The sequence below is a fragment of the Sciurus vulgaris genome (assembly GCF_902686455.1).
Source record: "Sciurus vulgaris genome assembly, chromosome: 5".
Lineage (NCBI taxonomy): Eukaryota > Metazoa > Chordata > Mammalia > Rodentia > Sciuridae > Sciurus > Sciurus vulgaris.
This window is the reverse complement of record NC_136465.1, coordinates 82,726,807-82,746,335: the sequence shown is the minus strand read 5'-3', so window position 1 is coordinate 82,746,335 and position 19,529 is coordinate 82,726,807. Positions and strand designations below refer to the sequence as shown.

The window sequence follows — 19,529 nt, the reverse complement described above, 5'->3', positions numbered from 1 at the left end:
AACAGTGGTGAGTTGCATGCTAATAGGCAGCCAGTCATTTCAGGGAAGTCAGTGCTACTGGGCGCCAGTAGGAGAAAAAAAATGGAAAAATTTCCAAAAGATTCCTTATATTACTTCAGCTATTAATAATATTAAAGGTACCAAATTTTGAGGCAAAAAGAGATCAGAATAGTACTATTCCTTATAATATAGTAATCAATATGAAAGTGTGGTGTCCTACAATGGAATACACATTAGAATACAAAAGTCAGGAGATCTGGGTTCAAGATCATTTTACTTATTAAACGGATCATGGTCTTAGGTCAGTTTGCTTCTTTGAGCCTTTGCATTAGCATCTATAAAATGGGGATGCTAATATTTCTCTTCTTTTTTCCTCACTGGGTTTTTGAAAGGATAAATGAAAGGATCAGTTGAAACTACTGACAATGTATTTTTTATGCTTGTGATTTAATTTGTGTGTGTGTGTGTGTGTGTGTGTGTGTGTGTGTGTGTGTGTGTGGTGCTGGGGATTGAACCAGGGCCTTGTGCATGCTGGGCAAGCACTCTACCAACTGAGCTATATTCCCAGCCCCTTGTAATTTAATATTAAGAGCCAGATCCTAGAAGGGTTGCAGAAGCGCTTTGTGACTGTTGTCCTCTGAGAGGCAAACCCAAGGCAAAGACAGTAGTTCCCTGTGCCCATCTCACCCAGGCCATGCTTTGTTCGCAGCCTCTGCTGAGCCCACTTTACTGCTCACTTGGCCTGGCCTCTGCCAAGGTCAGTTAGAGGATGAGATGTACCCAGAACGTCAGAGGTCATCAGCAACAGCCAGACCCACTCCCACAGACTCCTCATGTGCACTGGGTGTGGCTACCTACATCCTCATCTCTTCCTTTGTCTCTGTTTGGGGTTGATGGCTATTTCAGTAACATCTTTTATTGTCTCACTCAAAGATTTCTGAGACTTTTGAAAGTTTATTTTTCTTTCATTCTGCTGAGCAATCACCGGAGATAAGAGACTGAGCAGTTGATAGAATTTGGGTTTGATGTTCACTAGAAGGAGATAAGGCCTGGGACTCGTGGGGTTCAACCTCTTCAGAGACAGGTTTTGTAGTGTGGGTCAAATTTTAACCATTCTCTCCCTTTATGTTTTCAGGGAGTCAACACGTTGAAGATGAAGCCCAGAGCAGAGTGCTGTTCTCCCAAGTTCTGGTTGGTGTTGGCTGTCCTGGCTGTGTCAGGCAGCAGAGCTCGTTCTCAGAAGAGCCCCCCCAGCATTGGCATTGCTGTCATCCTTGTGGGTACTTCAGACGAGGTGGCCATCAAGGATGCCCACGAGAAAGATGACTTCCACCATCTCTCAGTGGTGCCCCGTGTGGAGCTGGTAGCCATGAATGAGACCGACCCCAAGAGCATCATCACCCGCATCTGTGATCTCATGTCTGACCGGAAGATCCAGGGGGTGGTGTTTGCTGATGACACAGACCAGGAAGCCATTGCCCAGATCCTCGACTTCATTTCTGCTCAGACTCTTACCCCCATCCTGGGCATCCACGGGGGCTCCTCTATGATAATGGCAGATAAGGTAAAGGGGGCTGTAGTGAGAAGGGACCTGGTGGCAGGAGCAGTGTTGGGTGGATTGTACTGAGGATCCAATGATGTATTTGTTTTAAGGCAAAACTGGGTTGCTAAAGAAGGAAATTCATTAGGATCCATTGAGTGAATGATAGACCAGGAACTGGTCAAGTTTGGAGATGAAAGTGAGAAAAAGATGAAAGTGGTATGCAGAAGCTTCTGTAGTTTAGAGCAGGTTTGTGTGTCTATTTGTAAATGGAGTCACAAAATGACCAAGATGTTGAAGCTTGTAGCTCTGATACATTTTCTTCAAATAAATGCATGAATAGCTTCAAAATAAGGCATACTCTAGTCTTCATTCATTGTTGATACATGCCCTCCTCTATACTGGTTTCAAAAATATTAAAAAAAAAAAAATCCAAGGCAGGTAATTTCTCTCCATGAAGATACAAATGTCATAGGGAAGAGAAGGTGTCCACGCTTATCACACATGTCCGCACACATTCAAAAGGCTTTTAATCTCTGTAATGAGTAGCAACTAAGTTTTCCCCTGCTTAGATTTAAGCGATGGCTCTTTGCCTTGGTTGCACACTGAAATCAATGAAGTACTCTCAACCCTTCTGATGTCTGGGTCCTGCCCACAGATATGCTGATGATTGGCCTGGGCTTCAGGATTTTGAAAAGCTCCCCAGGTGATTCTCCCATGCAGTTGAGAACTACTGCTTGAAAACCTTAAATAAATCCTAGTCTCTCGTGCACTAATGTTAGATTGTCTAATGATAGACTCATCATGTGACATTTGTGTTTGTCTCTAACTACAGAAAAGGTGCTTTGTGTTTGATTATGTTTTGTCAGTATACTTTTTAATTTCTCAGTTATTATTCCTTGCTTTATTTATTAATGTTCATTAATTAGGTACAGAACTTTTCACACAGGTATCATCCTTTGCAGTCCATATCTTGGAATGATTCATTTCACCACAAGTATAATGCTTATCTTTTTTTTTTTTTTTTAATCACTTTGGATTTTTAAAATTGTTTCTGCCTTGGCATGGTCATCTTAAACTTTTTATTATCATTCTCAAAACTACCTTTAGTTTTGTATTTCAAAGACATGCTGTGGGGTTAATGATGTTTGGAAACACCTCAGACCTAGCCCAGATACTAGGAGCACGTTGCTTGACCAGTGCACAACCACCACAGGGCAGCTGCTTAGCAGACTAAAATAACCTTGCGTGACCACTACCGCCATCTGTCGGCGATAGGAGGAATGACTGACTTCTGTGTTGGCTTCCTTTCTTTCAGGCTAGGAAAGGTTAAGTTGAAAGTACTAAGTGGGGAAACTTCCGCATCATTATGAGAAATACTCTTCCATTCACGCGGGCACGGATACAGATGTTAGAACACAAGTGCTGGCATGAGAAGCCCATGCTGCAGGAAGTGAGATAAACTAAATGGAAAATGTACTGACTGTGACAAAACCTACCAAGTTTTCACTTTGGGTACACATTATTTTAAAACATCCTGTCAGTTATATTTTATTTTAGTAGTGGCACTTTTGAGGGCAAAATATTGCACTAAAGAATGTCAATGTGGATAAAAGCCACATTTTTAGATAATAAATAAGTACGTACTTCAGAGCACAACTGGTAAAACTTATTTTGTTTTCTTCACTTGGGTTGTCATGCACCCTGTGTTATTTCCCCCAGTAGGAAAAGTTAGGCCTGAACTGATTGGTTGCATCTCTCCCCACTTCCTGCAGATTCTGAGCATGACTATAAACTATGAGCTAAGATGCAGCTCCTGTGATAAATGGGGCTCTTTTGTTCCCTGGTTCATCCTAGGTGCTTTGAGAGTACTTAGCATATGCTAGGTACTTTCATGCATTGTCTCGTTTAATCTTAACTACCCGGTGAACTAAGAGCCATTTTTTAAATTTCTCTCTTAGGAATGGGGAAATCAAGGTTTAGAGAAGTTAAATAACACATTCCAATTGATTTATAGAAAGTGGCCACCACACTTTAGCATTGGTTTCTGACTGCAAAGGCCTTGCTCTCTTGCCCTTCAAGAAAAGTAATGAGACTGGCGAAGATCTCATAAACCTTTCTGCCTTCTCCTTTCTCCTTTGTTATAGTGTGTTGTGGGAGATGTCATCTCACTGCAAGTAATCCATCACTTGGTTCATAGTCAGGCAGTACTGGAATCTATCTATGAAAAAGGGTTAACAAGAGTGTAAAAGGGTGCAGTGCTCATTGTTCCCTATACCATTCTGCTATACAGAAGCTTCTGTAGTTTGGAGCAGGTTTGTGCATCCATTTGTAAATGGAGTCACTGAAATGACTAAGATGTTGAAGCTGGTATCAGCTTCAACTAATAAGTGCATGAATAGCTTTCAAATAAGGCATATCGCAGTCTTCCTTGGCAATACATGTTCTCCTCCATACTGGTTTCAAAATTATAAAAAGAAAAATTAGAATGCCCATTGTCTACTGCCTTCTAGAGCACAAGACAAAGCTGAATCCAGTAAGGCGATCTTCCCGGTCACTGTGATGAGATCCCAGTCTGGTCACTTCTCCCTTCCTCCTCTCCCCACTGCTACCACACCCAAAGTTCTCTCATTTTTCTTCTTTCTCTTAATACAGAGAGGTGGGCAATGATTTTTAGATTTGAATAATTTCCTAAAATACCTTAAGTAATATCTAACTGATTTTTGACCTGAATAATTTCTAAAAGGTAGACAGCAAGAGGAAAAAGAAGAAAGGAAGGAGATTGGAAAGTCAGTGGCTAGATGGCTGCAGAGGAGGAGGTGGCAGGAACCACTGGGACCCGGAGGGTGGCTGCAGCAGGGTCCCCGGGGGCTGCACAGGGGAGTGTTCACTGACTCAGAGGATTTGCATGAAGACGAATGAAGAGTTTTCTTTATCTGGGAGAGGGAAGTCTTCAGAGCAAGTTTCAAAAATGAAACACCTCAAAAAGGCCATCATTTTTTAAAAAGTAGAAGTATATTTTTAAATAGCATGACCATATTTTATAAACAGAATGGAGAAGTACAGGCTGATGACTATGAATTGACAATGGGGCAAAAAGACCAAATGTTTGAAGCTGGGTATGATGCAGGACATCTGTGACCTCTGGCTCGGCTGTGTTTGAGACTTACAGTAACCTTCCAAAGGGTGGTGAATAAACCTTTCACTTTATTTCCCCCTTCAGGAGGCAGGAATTGCCTCTTTAACTTTTTTTGTTAGTTTGTTTAGAATATAACCCACTTATTAAGTGCTGTTGTGGAAGACTGCATTATAGGCACAAAGTTCCTATATTTAAGGAGCTTTTAATATAGGAAAGAGCACTGTTAGATTTTTGATGAGATAAAGACACAGTTCATCACTTCAGCATCTGGTCAGATAACATGTGCTCACTTCTCTGCATATGCTAGTTAATCAATAAAAGCATTAATTAGTGTTTTGCTTTCATCATGAAGAAATATACTTTGTATTATGGCAGAGAGAAGCACAAGAGTAGAGAAGAACTATTAAGAGCTCAGAATTTAAGCTAGGTATAGTTGCACACACCTGTAATCCCAGCCACTTGGGAGGCTGAGGCAGGAGGATCACAAGTTCAAGGTCAGCCTCAGCAACTTAGTGAGGCCCTGTCTCAAAAACTGGGGATGTAGCTCAGTGGTAGAGCACCCTAGATTCCATCCCCAGTATAAAAAAAAGAAAAAGAGAAGTAAAAAAAAGAAAGAAAGAAGGAAAGAAAGAAGGAAAGAAAGAAAGAAAGAAAGAAAGAAAGAAAGAAAGAAAGAAAGAAGTAAAAGAAACAAATAAAGAAAAAGAAAAGAAGAGCTCAGAATTTAGAGTCAGAGCTAGTTTCAATTGTTACTTTCTGGATATGGGACTCCACCTAGCCACCAACTCCTTACATTCAGTCTTTCCTTGACTGTATTGTGGGTATAATAACACATGCTTTGCTGGATTGTTGAGGATTTGTGAAGCACATAGCTAGTGCTTCACCAAGTGTCCAGAGTAGCATTCAGCAGGTTAAGCAGAAACAGTTTGAAGGAAATGAGATGGTTGCATGACATAGGAAAAGAATTACAATTGAATAGTGTCATGGGCAGTTGTGGGGACAATTCTAAATTGGAGACAATTAAGAAGAGCTCAGATGGGTCTGGGAAAGAAAGGACTCTGAAGGCTGAAATGTGTGACTCTGAAGTATGGAGCCTGCCATGGCCAAAAAGGACATATTCAGTTAAAGAAATGCTCCAACCAGGAAAAAACTGCTAGGCACTTAAAACACAAGACAGTTTAGAATAGTAACAGAGAGTGCTTAAAAATGTATGAGGTGCCTGTTGGCAGTTCCCCACCTGAGTATAAAGAGCCTGTTTTATTTTGTCTTGTTATAATTGCTTTTATTCTCCCTGAGATCCTGGATTTAGGATGCTCATCTGAATCCAAATAATGAACTAAAACTAGCTGTATTTCCATTTCTCTCTAGGAAGTTTCTTTACTGATTGACTGAAACCTTTCTTGGGATTTTCATATTTTAGATCAGAGAGTTAAGTAACTAATCTAGGATCTCACAGCTCACAATTAGCAATGGCAGTGGGATTCAAATCCCAGAAAAACTTGTCTCAAAGTCCATGAACCCTATTACACAATTGTGCCTCACAAGATACTGAAGTAGTGGGCAAAAGTCCCAAGTTTTCATCTCCATTTTGATGAGCTTTGGAAATTCGGTTGACCAGATCACTTAAGCTACGTGATAATCAGTGTACAATTTATAAGATGCAAATTTTGTTTTCATCCCACCCACTTTACAACATTTTGAAGATAAAATGAAGGTGGAATATGTGAAGAATACTGGAATACTACCATGCAAACAGACACTTCAGGTGATGAGAACAGGGAGTGGTGCTAGGGAGTGATAGCCCTTGACAGTTTTTGTCACTGGCATCAGGGTCAATGAAAACGACTTGGGAAGGAGGAGCGAAGGAGAAAGGAAAGGCGGATGTTACTGTAGGACCAGGCAAAAGGGTGCAAGGTCCAAACTGTAGTGCCACAAGAATGAGAGAGAAAGGGGTGTGCAGAGTCTGGGTCAGGGTCTGGAAACAGTTCGGTTGATCAGACTGAAGTCCTATGGCTACAACATGCCTCTGACTATTATTACTCACTAAAGGACATGCACACATAGTTTTACTGTAGAATCTCTTGCTCTAGTTCTTGCCTTTCTAAATTGCTTGGTTGGGAAGTTATTCTTTGAGGAGAACTCTCAGTTTCTGTGCAGAAACCCACATTTTGGTGTCTCACTGGGATGAGGAAGACAGCCTCTGTTCTTCTTTGGCCCCCTTCTTCTTCTCCCTCTCTCCCTATACCCCCTACACCCTCCTGACCTAATGGCAGCTCACTTGGGGAGGGCAAATGAACCAGCAGTAGTGTATGACACTGAATAGACTGTTGCCTTGCATTTGCTTATGTGGATTTCCCATGCCAAACATCATCTGGAAACCACGATGGCTCTGTGTTACTCATATCTTCACCCTATGCTTCTTCCTGAGTTTCTGAAGTCTCTTAGTTTGTTACCTTGTGTTTGTTTGTCTGTGACTTGGTATTCCTTGGGACAGAATACTTCAGGAGCAAACTGTGGTGTGGCGGCATTTCTTGGGTGAGAAATGCTATATCTCCAGATATAGAGGAAGGAAAAGGGAGAGGAGGAAAGCTAATAAGGCATGCTAAGCCCTTGCCAGGCAGTATGCTAATAAGCATTTTATGCAAGTATTTCCTTTCCTTTGATGGAGAAATTAAATCAGAGAGGTATGTTCCTGGACCAAAGTTACTTAGCTAGAACAATAGTGGGACTGGAGTCTGAATCCAGGTATGCTTGACTTTAAAAGTTTTGCCCTGTTTATACCCTCACATCTATGTATATTCCAGGTCTTCCCATCAACTCCTAAAGAATGTCTTCCTTCCTTCCTTCCTTCCTTCCTTTTTGGGACACCAGGGATTGGACTCACAGGTACTCAGTCACCGAGCCAAATCCTCAGTCCTATTTTGTATTTTATTTAGAGACAAGGTCTCACTAAGTTGCTTTATGCCTCGTTTTTGCTGAGGATCACTTTGAACTCATGATCCACCTGTTTCAGCCTCCTCAGTCACTGGGATTACAGGTGTGCACCACAGCAGAAATGTGTTTCTTGTTGGCCAGAACATCCTCTTTTAAAACTGGACTTTCAAGAGACTGGCCACTTGAAGATTAGGTACAATCTTAATGTTTATAAAAATCAAAATACGTGGAAATTGCTTAAGCATTCATGGAAATAAAAGGTAGAAGCTTACATGTGAGTGTCACTTCTCCTATGCACTCCAGGAAAGTGGTGGTGTGTCTGTGAGAAGGTTGGCATGGGCTGTGGGGCCAGGACCCTTGGGCTTTTCTCTTTCAGCCTATGACCTTAGCTGGGCTCTTCAAATTCACTGAGCCTCAAACTTTCCAAATGGAGACAAAAACAATACCTGGTTCCAAAAGCAAGAAACCTGGTGCATGATAAACATCAGGCCTTCAACATATGCTGTTTTGTATTTTCATACATCAGATGTTACCTAAATTCTAAGGAAAATGAGATCCTAATTTTCCCCATTAACTGAAAAAGAAGGACCTGGGATGTTAATACCCTTCACTTTAGACCTGGTGAATGAGCAGCAACTCTGTCTCTGTGGTAATGCAATTGCTGACTGTGACATGGTCAGAACTTACCAAGATTTTCAAAAAGGAGACATTGTGATTTCCATAGACTGATATATGTAGGATATAAGAAGTGAAGATAAGTCAAGAACATTAAAGAGCATGGCAGAATAAAATAGTGTATGAATCCATGATCAATCAGAGATTCAAAAGTGTTGATATGGAAGAAAACATGAATTACTGAATGTGAGAGATATTAAAGGTACCAGGTAGGAAGTGGTAATATGTTAGACACAGGAGGACCATTATTTACTAAATGTCCCCAGTTTTTAACAGATTCTATACTCATGGTGCTGAAAACAAAATAGATTATGATTTCTACATCAAGATTGTATTTTTACTTCCCTTTCTGAGGCTTCTGTGATTGCTTTTTGCCTTATTTGTAGAGGTTACACCTACATTTCTTTCAAAATTGTGTTTTGATTTTGTAAGTTAAGGGTCCAGGATGTAGGAGAGTGACATTAGAGGCTGTTTTTATTCTACTTCTCTGACAACAAGAAAAGTGTACTGCTGTAACTCTAGAGGCTGTTTTTATTCTACTTTTCTGACAACAAGAAAAGTTTACTGCTGTAACTGTTTAATTATCCTAAGTTGTTATATGGTTATGATGAGAATGACTGACACTGATACTCATATATTTTTGTCAAGCTCTGAGCTATTTACCTGATAGGAGTTAGTTGGTTTATATATGTTACATCATCTTGTGTTTTCATTGCATTTATGATGCATGTATTGTGTCTGCATTTGCAGATGAGGAAACTACAAGTCAGAGAGCTTAACTGTGTTTCCCAAGATCTTTAGGTAGTGATTGACTCATAGTGGCAAAGTGGGTGTTGGTGTCTCAAAACAGGTTGTCTGGAGACAGCGCCTGCTGGGGGTGGTTCATGGCTCAGCGATGTCAGGGCCAACATCTGGGCTTCTCTTTTGTCATGGCTAGGATGTGGCTGCCCTAGCTGTAGGCATCATGCCCATACTCAAGGAAAACGTGTTCCCCATGTCCTGATCTCAGGAGCCCAGACAGTGTCCCATGGCCAGCCCTGTGGTGCTTTCCAGGCTCTGTGGTGGGGTGGCAAAGGAATAGGGGTAGGAATGACTTTGACAGTGACTCTCAAAGGAACTAAATGCAACCCGGGAATCCAACCAATGCCCTTGTGATTCCAAAGCCCAAACAGCTCCTTTCTCCTGCCTCACACCAAACCTGCCTTTTGTACCCTTGTTCCAGTCTCCTCATCTATCCTTCAGAACTAGGATCTTGGTTCATCAGTTATTACCTTTTTTTCCTTACATGTCAACTTATTCTTCATTCCAAGTATCTTCCCTCTTAGGATTTCTCAGGAGATGTTTAGAAGTTATAGGGATTCTTTTTTTTTTTTTAAAAAAAAAAAGATGTGTGTGTGTGTGTGTGTGTGTGTGTGTGTGTGTGTGTGTGTGTGTCATAGGCATGTAAAACCTAGATACCAGGCATGTTAAGTGTCCCATAATATGTGGTAGTGCCCCACAGTCAGGCTCTCTTACCCCAAATATCAATTGTACCTTCATTGAAAAATATTTCTGTGACCCATAAATATACTCAAATCACCCTCATATTAATAAACAAGCAAGCATGAAGCCTTTCATTGCTCCTTGTTCACCCTCCCTCTCTCCTTTTTATAGTTCAGGTCCTTAAAGTATAGTATGAAATTGCAGTTTTTACTTCTTCATCTTTCACCTTCTCCAAAATACCAAATTCAGTGGATTTTCAAGTTCTCCTTGACCTTCTGAAGCACTGTTGACCTTTTTAGTGCTAACCACAGAAATTATGATGAGAATAATAATTAACTCTATCCAGATCTGGTAACGGTGGGCATGAGAATGATAGCAGCTTGGGACAGGGGTGGGTCATAAAAGTGAAATGTCTAGTAGGCAGTTGGATTTGGGCTACAGGTAAGGAGATTGATTTGGACTGAACATACAGATAGTATAAGTGATTATTTTCTACTCATCTTAAGGAGAGGGCACTTGAAACCATGAGGGAGGGTGGATGAGATGGCTTGGAGTGAATAGTGGACTGAGGAAGAAAAGGGTCAAGGTCAGAGCTGCACCTTAGTGGTAGCCGGAGGAGGCAGCGGGGCGGTAAAGGAAGTAAGCCAGAATTACTTGAGATAGGGAGAGGACAAGCAGAACCAGGACAGAGGGCAATATTGAAACCAAATGAGTTCCCAGAAGGGAGTCGTGACCAGTCTGGGAATCAACCCAGACCACTCCCTTCCCTCCAAGCAGTCTTCAAGCTTTGTTAGTTCCGCCTTCTCAGGATCTCGGCAGTCGGTGCCCCATCCATGTGTGCTTGAATGACGGAAGGGCTGGCACTCTGTCTCGTCTGCCGTGCTTTGTGGAAGCTTACCTGTGATCCTTCAGAGACTCAAATCGGATTGTTACATCTTTACAAAGAAATAAAACTCCGCTTAGGCTGCCCGCAGCTTGGAATATGACATCCTTCTTTGATCAGGTCCCAGGCCACCTCTCCAGGATCTCTCTTAACCTCCCTGCCCTTGAGCAGTGATGTCAAACCATACTAAATTATTTATGGCTGTTGAACATCCTGGCGGGTTGACATCTCGGTGCCTTCATTTGTGCTGCCTCCACACCTCAGAGTGTCCCTGTGGTCCACAGTCCACTTCTCAAGAGAAGTTTAGGACTTCTTCCTTAAGTCCTTCTCTGACTCCCACCTTCATAGACTGACCACTTCCCTTTTTGTGTGGTCACTCCTGTCCTATTTATGCTTTGTTGTAACTTGTTTATATACTGGTCTCCCTTCCTCTCTAACGGGCCCATGATGGGACTGGCTGCTCCTTACTAGCGCTTGTCTCCCTAGAATACCCCACAGTGTGTAATGCACACAGTATAGCAAATTTTATTTAAAAAAATTAAGACTCATTAGATTGTGTGTTTTATATTCAGTTTGTAATGGGTTGGATGGTCACCCTCAAAAAGATATGTGGATGTCCTAATCCTTGGAACCTGTAAATGTGACCTTATTTGACAAAAAAAAAAAACTTTGCAAATAGAATTAAGGACCTTACCAGGAGATCATTTTGAAGTATGTGGGTGGACCCTAAATTTAATGACATGTCCTTCTAAGAGACAGAAGAGGGGAAGGCACAGGTTAGGTGAAGAGAGGAAGAGGCTGGGATCATTGAGCCACAAGCCAAGAAAATCACCAGAATCTGGAAGAGACAGGCAAGGAATCTTCCCTTCCCACAGCTTGATTTCAGGCCTCTGACCTCTAGGACTCTGAGAGAATACATTCTGTGGTTGAAGCCACCAAGTGTGTGGTAATTGGCTATAGCAGCCCTAGGAACCTACAGTGCACATCATAGTTCAGAGGAGAGCACCAGAATCACATGACATAGGTTATTTCCTGGATCCATTCCCTGTTTACTCTGTGACTTTGGGCAAATTATTGTACTTCTCTGAGACTCAGTTACATTATCTATAAAACAGATAAATAGACTCTTAAAATTGTTAAAAGTAGTGGAAATTAGTGTGGGTCAATGAGAAGTATTCAGGAAGCCTTTATTTAATAAATAAATGAGGTAAACAGAGATACAAGCCATCAACAGTACAATCCAAACTCGGTGGTAACTGGGCACGTGCACTTTAGGTGATGTACACAGAAGCAGCCCACTCACTTTACATCCCACCCCATGCGAGGGACATTGCTAAAAAGTGAAGTGTCAAATGCTGGGGTGTGATATTGGCCAAATTATATTGTTATATTCTATGCATGTACAAATATATACACCAAATCCCATCCATATGTGCAATTGTAATGCTCCAATTAAAAAAGAAGAAATGAAAATAAAAGTGAAATCTCAGTCATCTCGCCTCCTTAGCTTTCCACCACTGAGGCCCTAGGTGGAACTGTGGGCTGCCATCTGTGTCCTCGCCTGAGTTCTCCCCCCTCTCTTCTCCTCTGGTCTTGTTTGTGCTTTTGCTTTTCTCTTGGCTGTGTATGTGCCTGTATATGAGTGTGTATTCAAACAAGATTGTCAACATCTTTCTACCTCCCAGGGCCCAGGCGGGAAGCCTTACCTAGGGCTGCCATCCTGATCTGAGGTCTTCTACCCTAAAATCAAGACTCCTGCTTTTCCCTTTACTCCCTTCCAACCAATGCTTTTTTTTTTTTTTTTTTTTAATTGTAAACAAATGGGACACATGTTGTTTCTCTGTACATGGCGTAAAGGCATACCATTTGTGTAATCATAAGTTTACATACAGTAATGTTGTTTGACTCATGCTGTTATTTTTTTCCTTCCCCCCACCCCTCCCACCCCTCTTTACCCTCTATACAGTCCTTCCTTCCTCCATACTTGCCCCCCTCCCTAACCCTAACTCTAACCCTAACACTAACCCTTCCCTCCCCCCCATTATGTGTCATCCTCCACTTATTAGCGATATCATTCGTCCTTTGGCTTTTTGAGATTGGCTTATCTCACTTAGCATGATATTCTCCAATTTCATCCATTTGCCTGCAAATGCCATAATTTTCTCATTCTTTATGGCTGAGTAATATTCCATTGTATTTATATACCACAGCTTCTTTATCCACTCATCAATTGAAGGGCATCTAGGTTGGTTCCACAGTCTGGCTATTGTGAATTGAGCAGCTATGAACATTGATGTGGCTGTATCTCTGTAGTATGCTGATTTTAAGTCCTTTGGGTATAGGCCAAGGAGTGGGATAGCTGGGTCAAATGGAGGGTCCATTCCAAGTTTTCTATGGAATCTCCACACTGCTTTCCAGAGTGGCTGCACTAATTTGCAGCTCCACCAGCAATGTATGAGTGTACCTTTCTCCCCACATCCTCGCCAGCATCTGTTGTTGCTCGTATTCTTGATAATCACCATTCTAATTGGGGTGAGATGGAATCTTAGGGTGGTTTTGATTTGCATTTCTCTTATTACTAGAGATGTTGAACATTTTTCCATATGTTTGTTGATTGCTTGTAGATCTTCTTCTGTGAAGTGTCTATTCATTTCCTTAGCCCATTTGTCGACTGGATTATTTGAATTCTTGGAGTAGAGTTTTTTGAGTTCTTTATAGATTCTGGAGATTAGTGCTCTATCTGAAAACCAATGCTTTTTATAGTCCTCATCACAGCTACAATTAATGTTGGTAGCTTTTTATTGGCTATCCCACTAGACTCCAAGCTTCACAAGGGCAGGAATGACGTCTTTTTTATTTCTTGTGTTCCCCAAACCTTACTTATAGTTTGGCATGTATTAAACTCTTAATATACAGTTAGGAGATGTATGGATGAATTCATTATCTCAGGGCAGTGGATCCTGGTTGCAATTAAGAGAAAAGTGTTCTAAACCCTAATGAAAATGGACGATAGGATTAATCTCCCTAGTTTCTGGCAATACATTCCTCATTGCTCCCTGGGCTGCAGCCTCCATCACCCTTTTCTTCCTCACATCTGGCCAGATACCAGCAACCAGCTTGGCTCTCACACCGAGAGTTATAAAATTCCTGTCCACTTTATTTCTAGCAGACAGATATGGCAAAAAGGCTGCCTCAGGTTAGGGTGCAGTATGAGGTAGCAGAACAAATTTTTTTATCATGGAAAGCACAAGGGTACAGTGATATCTTGGCTTCATTTGTGCCCTTTCAAAAGAGAACACAGGAAAACATTTTTAAAAGTTTTGAAAGATAAACATGGAATTAATATGATGTGATAGTCCTGTAGGTATCACCCAACTTCCTTTAATCTGCGCATTAAGCTTCCAAAGGTAGCAATATGAGATTTTGGAACCTCCTTTAGCAAATGGTATTCTTTCTCATTTATTTATTTATTCGTTAAAAAATAGTTTTAATTTTTTGAAATGCTGGAGATTGAACCCACGTGCATGCTACACAAGTGTCTACTGGGTGTCAGGAACAGTTTAAGGTCACAGAAAAAGAGTCCATAAGAGAGACATTCCCTCTAGAAGTATTGGCTAGCAATTAATAGACACATCAGTCAAACAAAATTCTTTAGATAACAGTAAACATCTTAATGAAAATGGTAAGAAAGGGGTATCATGCACTATATTGGTAAGCGTTGTCAGGGAAAGTCTGAGGGGAGGTAGCACTCAAGATCTATATGATGAGAAGGATCAAGACACGTGAAGATCTCAGGTGCAATATTTTGGTAGAGAGAACAATAAATGTGACAGTCTTGAAGTGGGACCATGTTCTATTGTTCTTGCTCTTGTGTTTTGATGAGGAGTAGGAAGATCAGGCTGGCTTAGATTGAAGAGGGACTCTAGGGGAAGATCATGGAGGGCCTGAAAGTCTTTGCGTGGAATGGGATGTTTCCCCGTTCATTCTAGGTGTAAGAAGGGCAGGATGTAAGCTGCCTTCAGGCTCCAATAGAGCCTGCACAGAGCAGTGGGGGTGGCGTGTGTACCTTGGAGCCCTTTGAGTCTTGCCTCCACCTTTCAGAAGCTCAGTGACTCTTGCCATGTGCGACTCTAGTGCTTTATTTTCTCCTATCTTGTGATAGAGTTTAATACTCATCAACTTCAAAGAGTTATTATAAGGATTTAATGAAATAACTTTTAAGACATTCATTACTCTGGCAGATACACATCTGGTTCTGAATGAATGGCTGCTATTATCATTTCCACCATTATTAAAATACAAATTTCTCTTGAATCAAGTCTCCTTTTCTTTTAATACCTCTATGGGTGAATTAAAAAGTCATAGTTTTGTTTTTGTTTTGTTGTTCATACCAATTTTTTTTTTTTTGCAAACTTGCAAATATATTAGTAAAACAATGTAGAAAGTTAGAAGCCCTTTGACTGACTTTCCTCTAATTGAAAAGCTGCCCTTCCTTTTGAATTTCCCTATACCTATGTCCCTTGGCCAGTTCCTGGGTCATGTCTTTATCTCTGCAACCCAGTATCATCTCCTTTCTTCCTAAATGGGGTGATGACGTTCAGAGAGAATGGCAGTGAGTGGACCAGTCAAGGTGAGTTTCTTCGGTGAGGGTTATGGACACTGGGAGTTGGCAGTTGTGCCATGGCTCAGTCAGCCAGGGTAACCTGCCTTGAACTGAGGGTTCCTGGCATACCCCCAAGTCCCCATAGCCTGTCACTATGTGTCTTAGAGGCATTCTGTTGTCTTGGCAACATGATGTCCAGAGTTGTAGGGAGCAGCAGCCTTTAACCTTTCAGTATCACGTTGCCAGGACAACAGACTTCGTGGGAAGCCCGGCTTCACTGTGGCGGCATGTGGCTGCCACCCACCACTCCTTCCTACACTTGCTGCCTACTCTTATTTCCGCCGCCTTCCATCTGTATCTCTCTACGTCTTTTGCCTCCGTAGATCCACTCTCCGAATGTTCCTTCCAGCTAGCTCCAACCCTAATCTCTTAGCACTTCCTGTGTTCTCATTGCTTATATAAAATCAAATATTATATATTCTCAAAAAATAAGATGACAGCATTATCAGTTGAGGAAATGGTCACGATGAAGGAGTAAAAAATATAGCAAAGAAGGGTGAAAGGAGCTTAGCAGGGCTTATATAGTTCAGGTTATGCTATTGATTCTTTAACTGATGGGACTCAGAATCAACAGGGGAGTTTTTAAATTTTATTATTATTGCTTTCATAGACAGGCTCTGTCTCTATATCCAAGGATTTTGATTTTAAATGTTTAGGGCAAAATCCCACCAATTGCTGTTTTTATAAATTTACCCAGTGAGTGGGGCATAGTGGCATATGCCTGTAATCCCAGCAGCTCGGGAGCCTGAGGCAGGAGGATCGTGAGTTCAAAGCCAGCCTCAGCAAAAGTGAGGCACTGAGCAACTCAGTGAGACACTGTATCTAAATAAAATACAAAATAAGACTGGGGATGTGGCTCAGTAGCCAAGTGCCCCTGAGTTCAAACCCTGATACCATAAAATAAATAAATAAATTAATTAATTAATTTCCCCCAATGGATACAGCCTGATTTGAGAATGAGTGGTGAGTTGAACATGTCTTGTAGTTCAGATTGTAAAGGTTTATGATGGGTTGGGATCTATTTGTTGAGTTTTCTCAACAGTAGGACACATTGTATGGCTGCTTAATAAAGATTAAGAAGGAGGAAGAAAAACTAGGGAAAGAAGGAAAAAAAAAAAACTAAAGGAGATGAGGAGGAGGTGACAGGAAAACAAGGGAGTGAACACTGGAAATAAGAGGCAGCACAATTAGAGGTGATCAAAACTAGCCTCCAGGTGTCAGGTTCCAAGACTCTCTTGTCTCTGGTCTTCTGCTGGGGTGTGAGCTATTAAAAGTCTTGGTCTCAAATTGATTAACATGCTTTTGGGATATGTTTCAAATCCTGGTGTGCCTTGCTTAATAGGAGAATGGGACTAGATATGGAGTTTCAGAGGGGTCTGTTTCATTTTATGCCCTTTTAAACAACCAAGAGCCTCCTACATGTTCAAGGGCCACACTTGGTCTGAGATGGCACTTTGCCTGCATTTAATCAATTGACCCTCAAAGGAGACCTAGTATTTAAGCAGGGATATTATTGTCCTTCATTTACAGATGATGGAATGGGACTAGAAATACAAGTGGCCTATGGTCTCACACTAATAATGGTAGTGTGGAAACTGGAATGCTTGACTGAATGAAATTATTGTGACATTCAGATAGATTTCATCCAGTGTGCTTCACTGTCTCTTGAACACTCTCATCTCCTTGGGCCTTCTATCATTCACCCTGGGAGGAGGCTGTCCCAGCTGCCCAAATGGGGACCAACTGGAGCTTGGGCAGAGTTGATTCTATCCTTTCCCAGTCTTTGTTAGGACCTAAGTATTCAGAACAAGAGAATGGTTGAAGGAGAGAAGAGAGTGGGATGAGAGACAAGAGATAGAAAGGGAGAAGAGAGGAGAAGGGATGTGAGGGTGGATAAAACTATTGGATCCATTTCCAGTCTGATGAGGCCTGGCTCACAGCTGCCTGGCAGCTCCAACTCTCTCTAGGCTCTGGACTCTCAGGAGTGGACCCTCAACCCTCAACCCTAGAACATGTCCAAGTGGATCCTCAGGATTTGACTCCTAGAACAGACCAAACTCTTCACTGACATTTCTGGGGTTGAGAGATTTTTCTCATACCTTGGCATGAGTCAGGAGACATGGTCTGATGTCCAAGATTATATCTCACCAAAGAGATGTGTGGACAATGAAGAGCAGTATCTTTGCCTCACTGTCCTGGATGGCTATCAGTCTTGGTTATTAATCTTGTGCTTACTACTTCTTGAATAGTAACTGTTGTTACCTTGGACGGAAATCCTTCCTTGAATTAGAAGGGGTACTCAAAGGTAGCTTCCTCTGGCCCTTTCTTGGCCCTCTCCTGCTTTACTTCTCTTTGCTGGGTTTCAGGGTCAACTCTCCATTTGCCTCCCTAGTGATCAGAGGCCCGCTTATGTGCAAGGATGATATCCCTGTGAGTGACAGATGTCTGTGTTGAGGTGGTGGGATAGATAAACCAAGTGTGCTCAGGCAGTGCACTTGAAAGGTGAATTTATCACACAGTGTGAGAGCCCTTTTCAAAGAAGGAGAGTTTCCCTTTCTCCTTTCCTCATGATTGGGACAAGGCAGAGCATGCAAGGCACACCGAGCACGTATTTATTGGTAATGATAGATCCTTTGAAATCAGATGGGAACAGGCCATATGCTCTTGGAAAAGGGCCTACATTGCAAGGTGGGATGGATGAGTGAGATGTGTTTTTGCAAGTTCTTTTCATCTCTAACATCTGTGATCCTGTGAATAATTCTCTTCCCCTTGGCCCTGGCTGGCTGCTTGCCTGGAATCTGCGAGGGCCCTCCCACCACCGCCCCTCTGAATAGAGACTGAGGAGGGTCTCCTACTTTGAAAGGATGGTGCTAGAAGGAAGAGGAAAGTCTGAATCCTGGAGTTGAAGCCCAGGGATAGAGGAACTCAGGCAGGAAGTGTAAGTGCAACGATTCCCAGGTCCAGGCAGGAGAAGAGTGTGGAACTGACTATTCAGACAGGCAGATGAAGTTGCCCAGTAGCCCAGATAGCAACAGCTCCAGCTGTAGTCATGTGGTGCCAAGGAAAGGGCACAGGCTGAGCAGCAGGACCCGCTGCAGGGCTGCTCTGAGGGACAGTGAGAGGATAGTGGCCAGAGAGTCTGGGTTCTTGTCCTGCTTGCATGCCTGCCATATCATTTTTCCAGAGGCATCTAGCCCATCTGTCAGAAAAAGCTAAGAAGCAGGACTGCTCTTCTGTGAATGCCCTGCTCTCTGATCACTGTTGCTTTCCAAGATGAAATTGGTTGCTAATTTTTACCAAGGAAAGTCATGTGGCCTTTGGGGACCAGGGACCTCTCCCATGGGGCTCTGCATGTTGTGGGTCCAAAGGAAAGTCTTACTGGACAGTAAGAGAGAAGAGCTGATGACCTTGGGAGAAGTTGCTGGTCAATTCAGTCCCTTCTGTGGAGAGACCAGTTCAGTGATTATTATGAAAAGTAGTCTGCAAAGCAGAGAGGGGGATTAAGAATACAGTTTAGCTCTATGGATGCTCTGGTGGAAGGGCAACTTCTGTCCATGTAGTGTCTTGTGCTTCCTTTGACTAGTCATTATAGTGGGATCTTCTCATGTGTTAGGGTTTGAATGTGAGATGTCCCCCAGAAGCTCACATGTGAGACAATGCAAGAAGGTTCAGAAGAGAAATGATCAGGCTGTGAGAATCTTAATCCAATCAGTGATTTAATCCCCTGATAGGGATTAACTGAGAGGTAACTGAAGTGGTAGGGTGTGACTGGAGGAGTTGGGAATTGGGGTCGTGGATTTGGGTATATATTTGTCTCTGGCAAGTGGAGACCTCTCTCTGCTTTCTGATCAGCATGCAAGCTGCTTTCCTCTGCCACACTCTCCCACCATGATGGAGCTGGCCGTCTATGGACTAAGACCTCTGAAACCATGAGCCCTTAAATAAATTTTTCCTCCTTTATAGTTGTTCTGGCTGGGTCTTTTAGTCACAGCAGTGAAATTGCTGACTACAACGTCATGCTCTACGAGTTCCAAGGATATGGCACTGGTTTCTTATCTACTAGGAGGTAGCCTTAGGGCTTGCTTAGAATTCTTTCCTGCTAGTTCCAAGTAGCAACCATATCTTTGTCATCCAGGTCTCAGTGGTTAGCCCTGGAAAAAATGCAATTTAAGAAAAAATGTATTTTTGATCTAGGTTTTCTTTACTCCTTTTT

The 19,529-nt window shown here is 42.1% G+C and overlaps 1 protein-coding gene across 3 annotated transcripts in view; it reads left to right on the top strand.

Annotated features, from left to right (window-relative positions):
* GRIN2B (glutamate ionotropic receptor NMDA type subunit 2B) overlaps nt 1-19,529 on the top strand; it is a 408,813-nt gene that overhangs the window by 117,485 nt on the left and 271,799 nt on the right. For all 3 annotated transcript variants that reach the window (XM_079140030.1, XM_079140031.1, XM_079140032.1), the window contains one exon: nt 1,136-1,564. In XM_079140030.1, coding sequence (XP_078996156.1) covers nt 1,154-1,564 — 411 coding nt within the window. In that variant the 5' untranslated portion in view covers nt 1,136-1,153. The remainder of the gene's footprint in view (nt 1-1,135; nt 1,565-19,529) is intronic.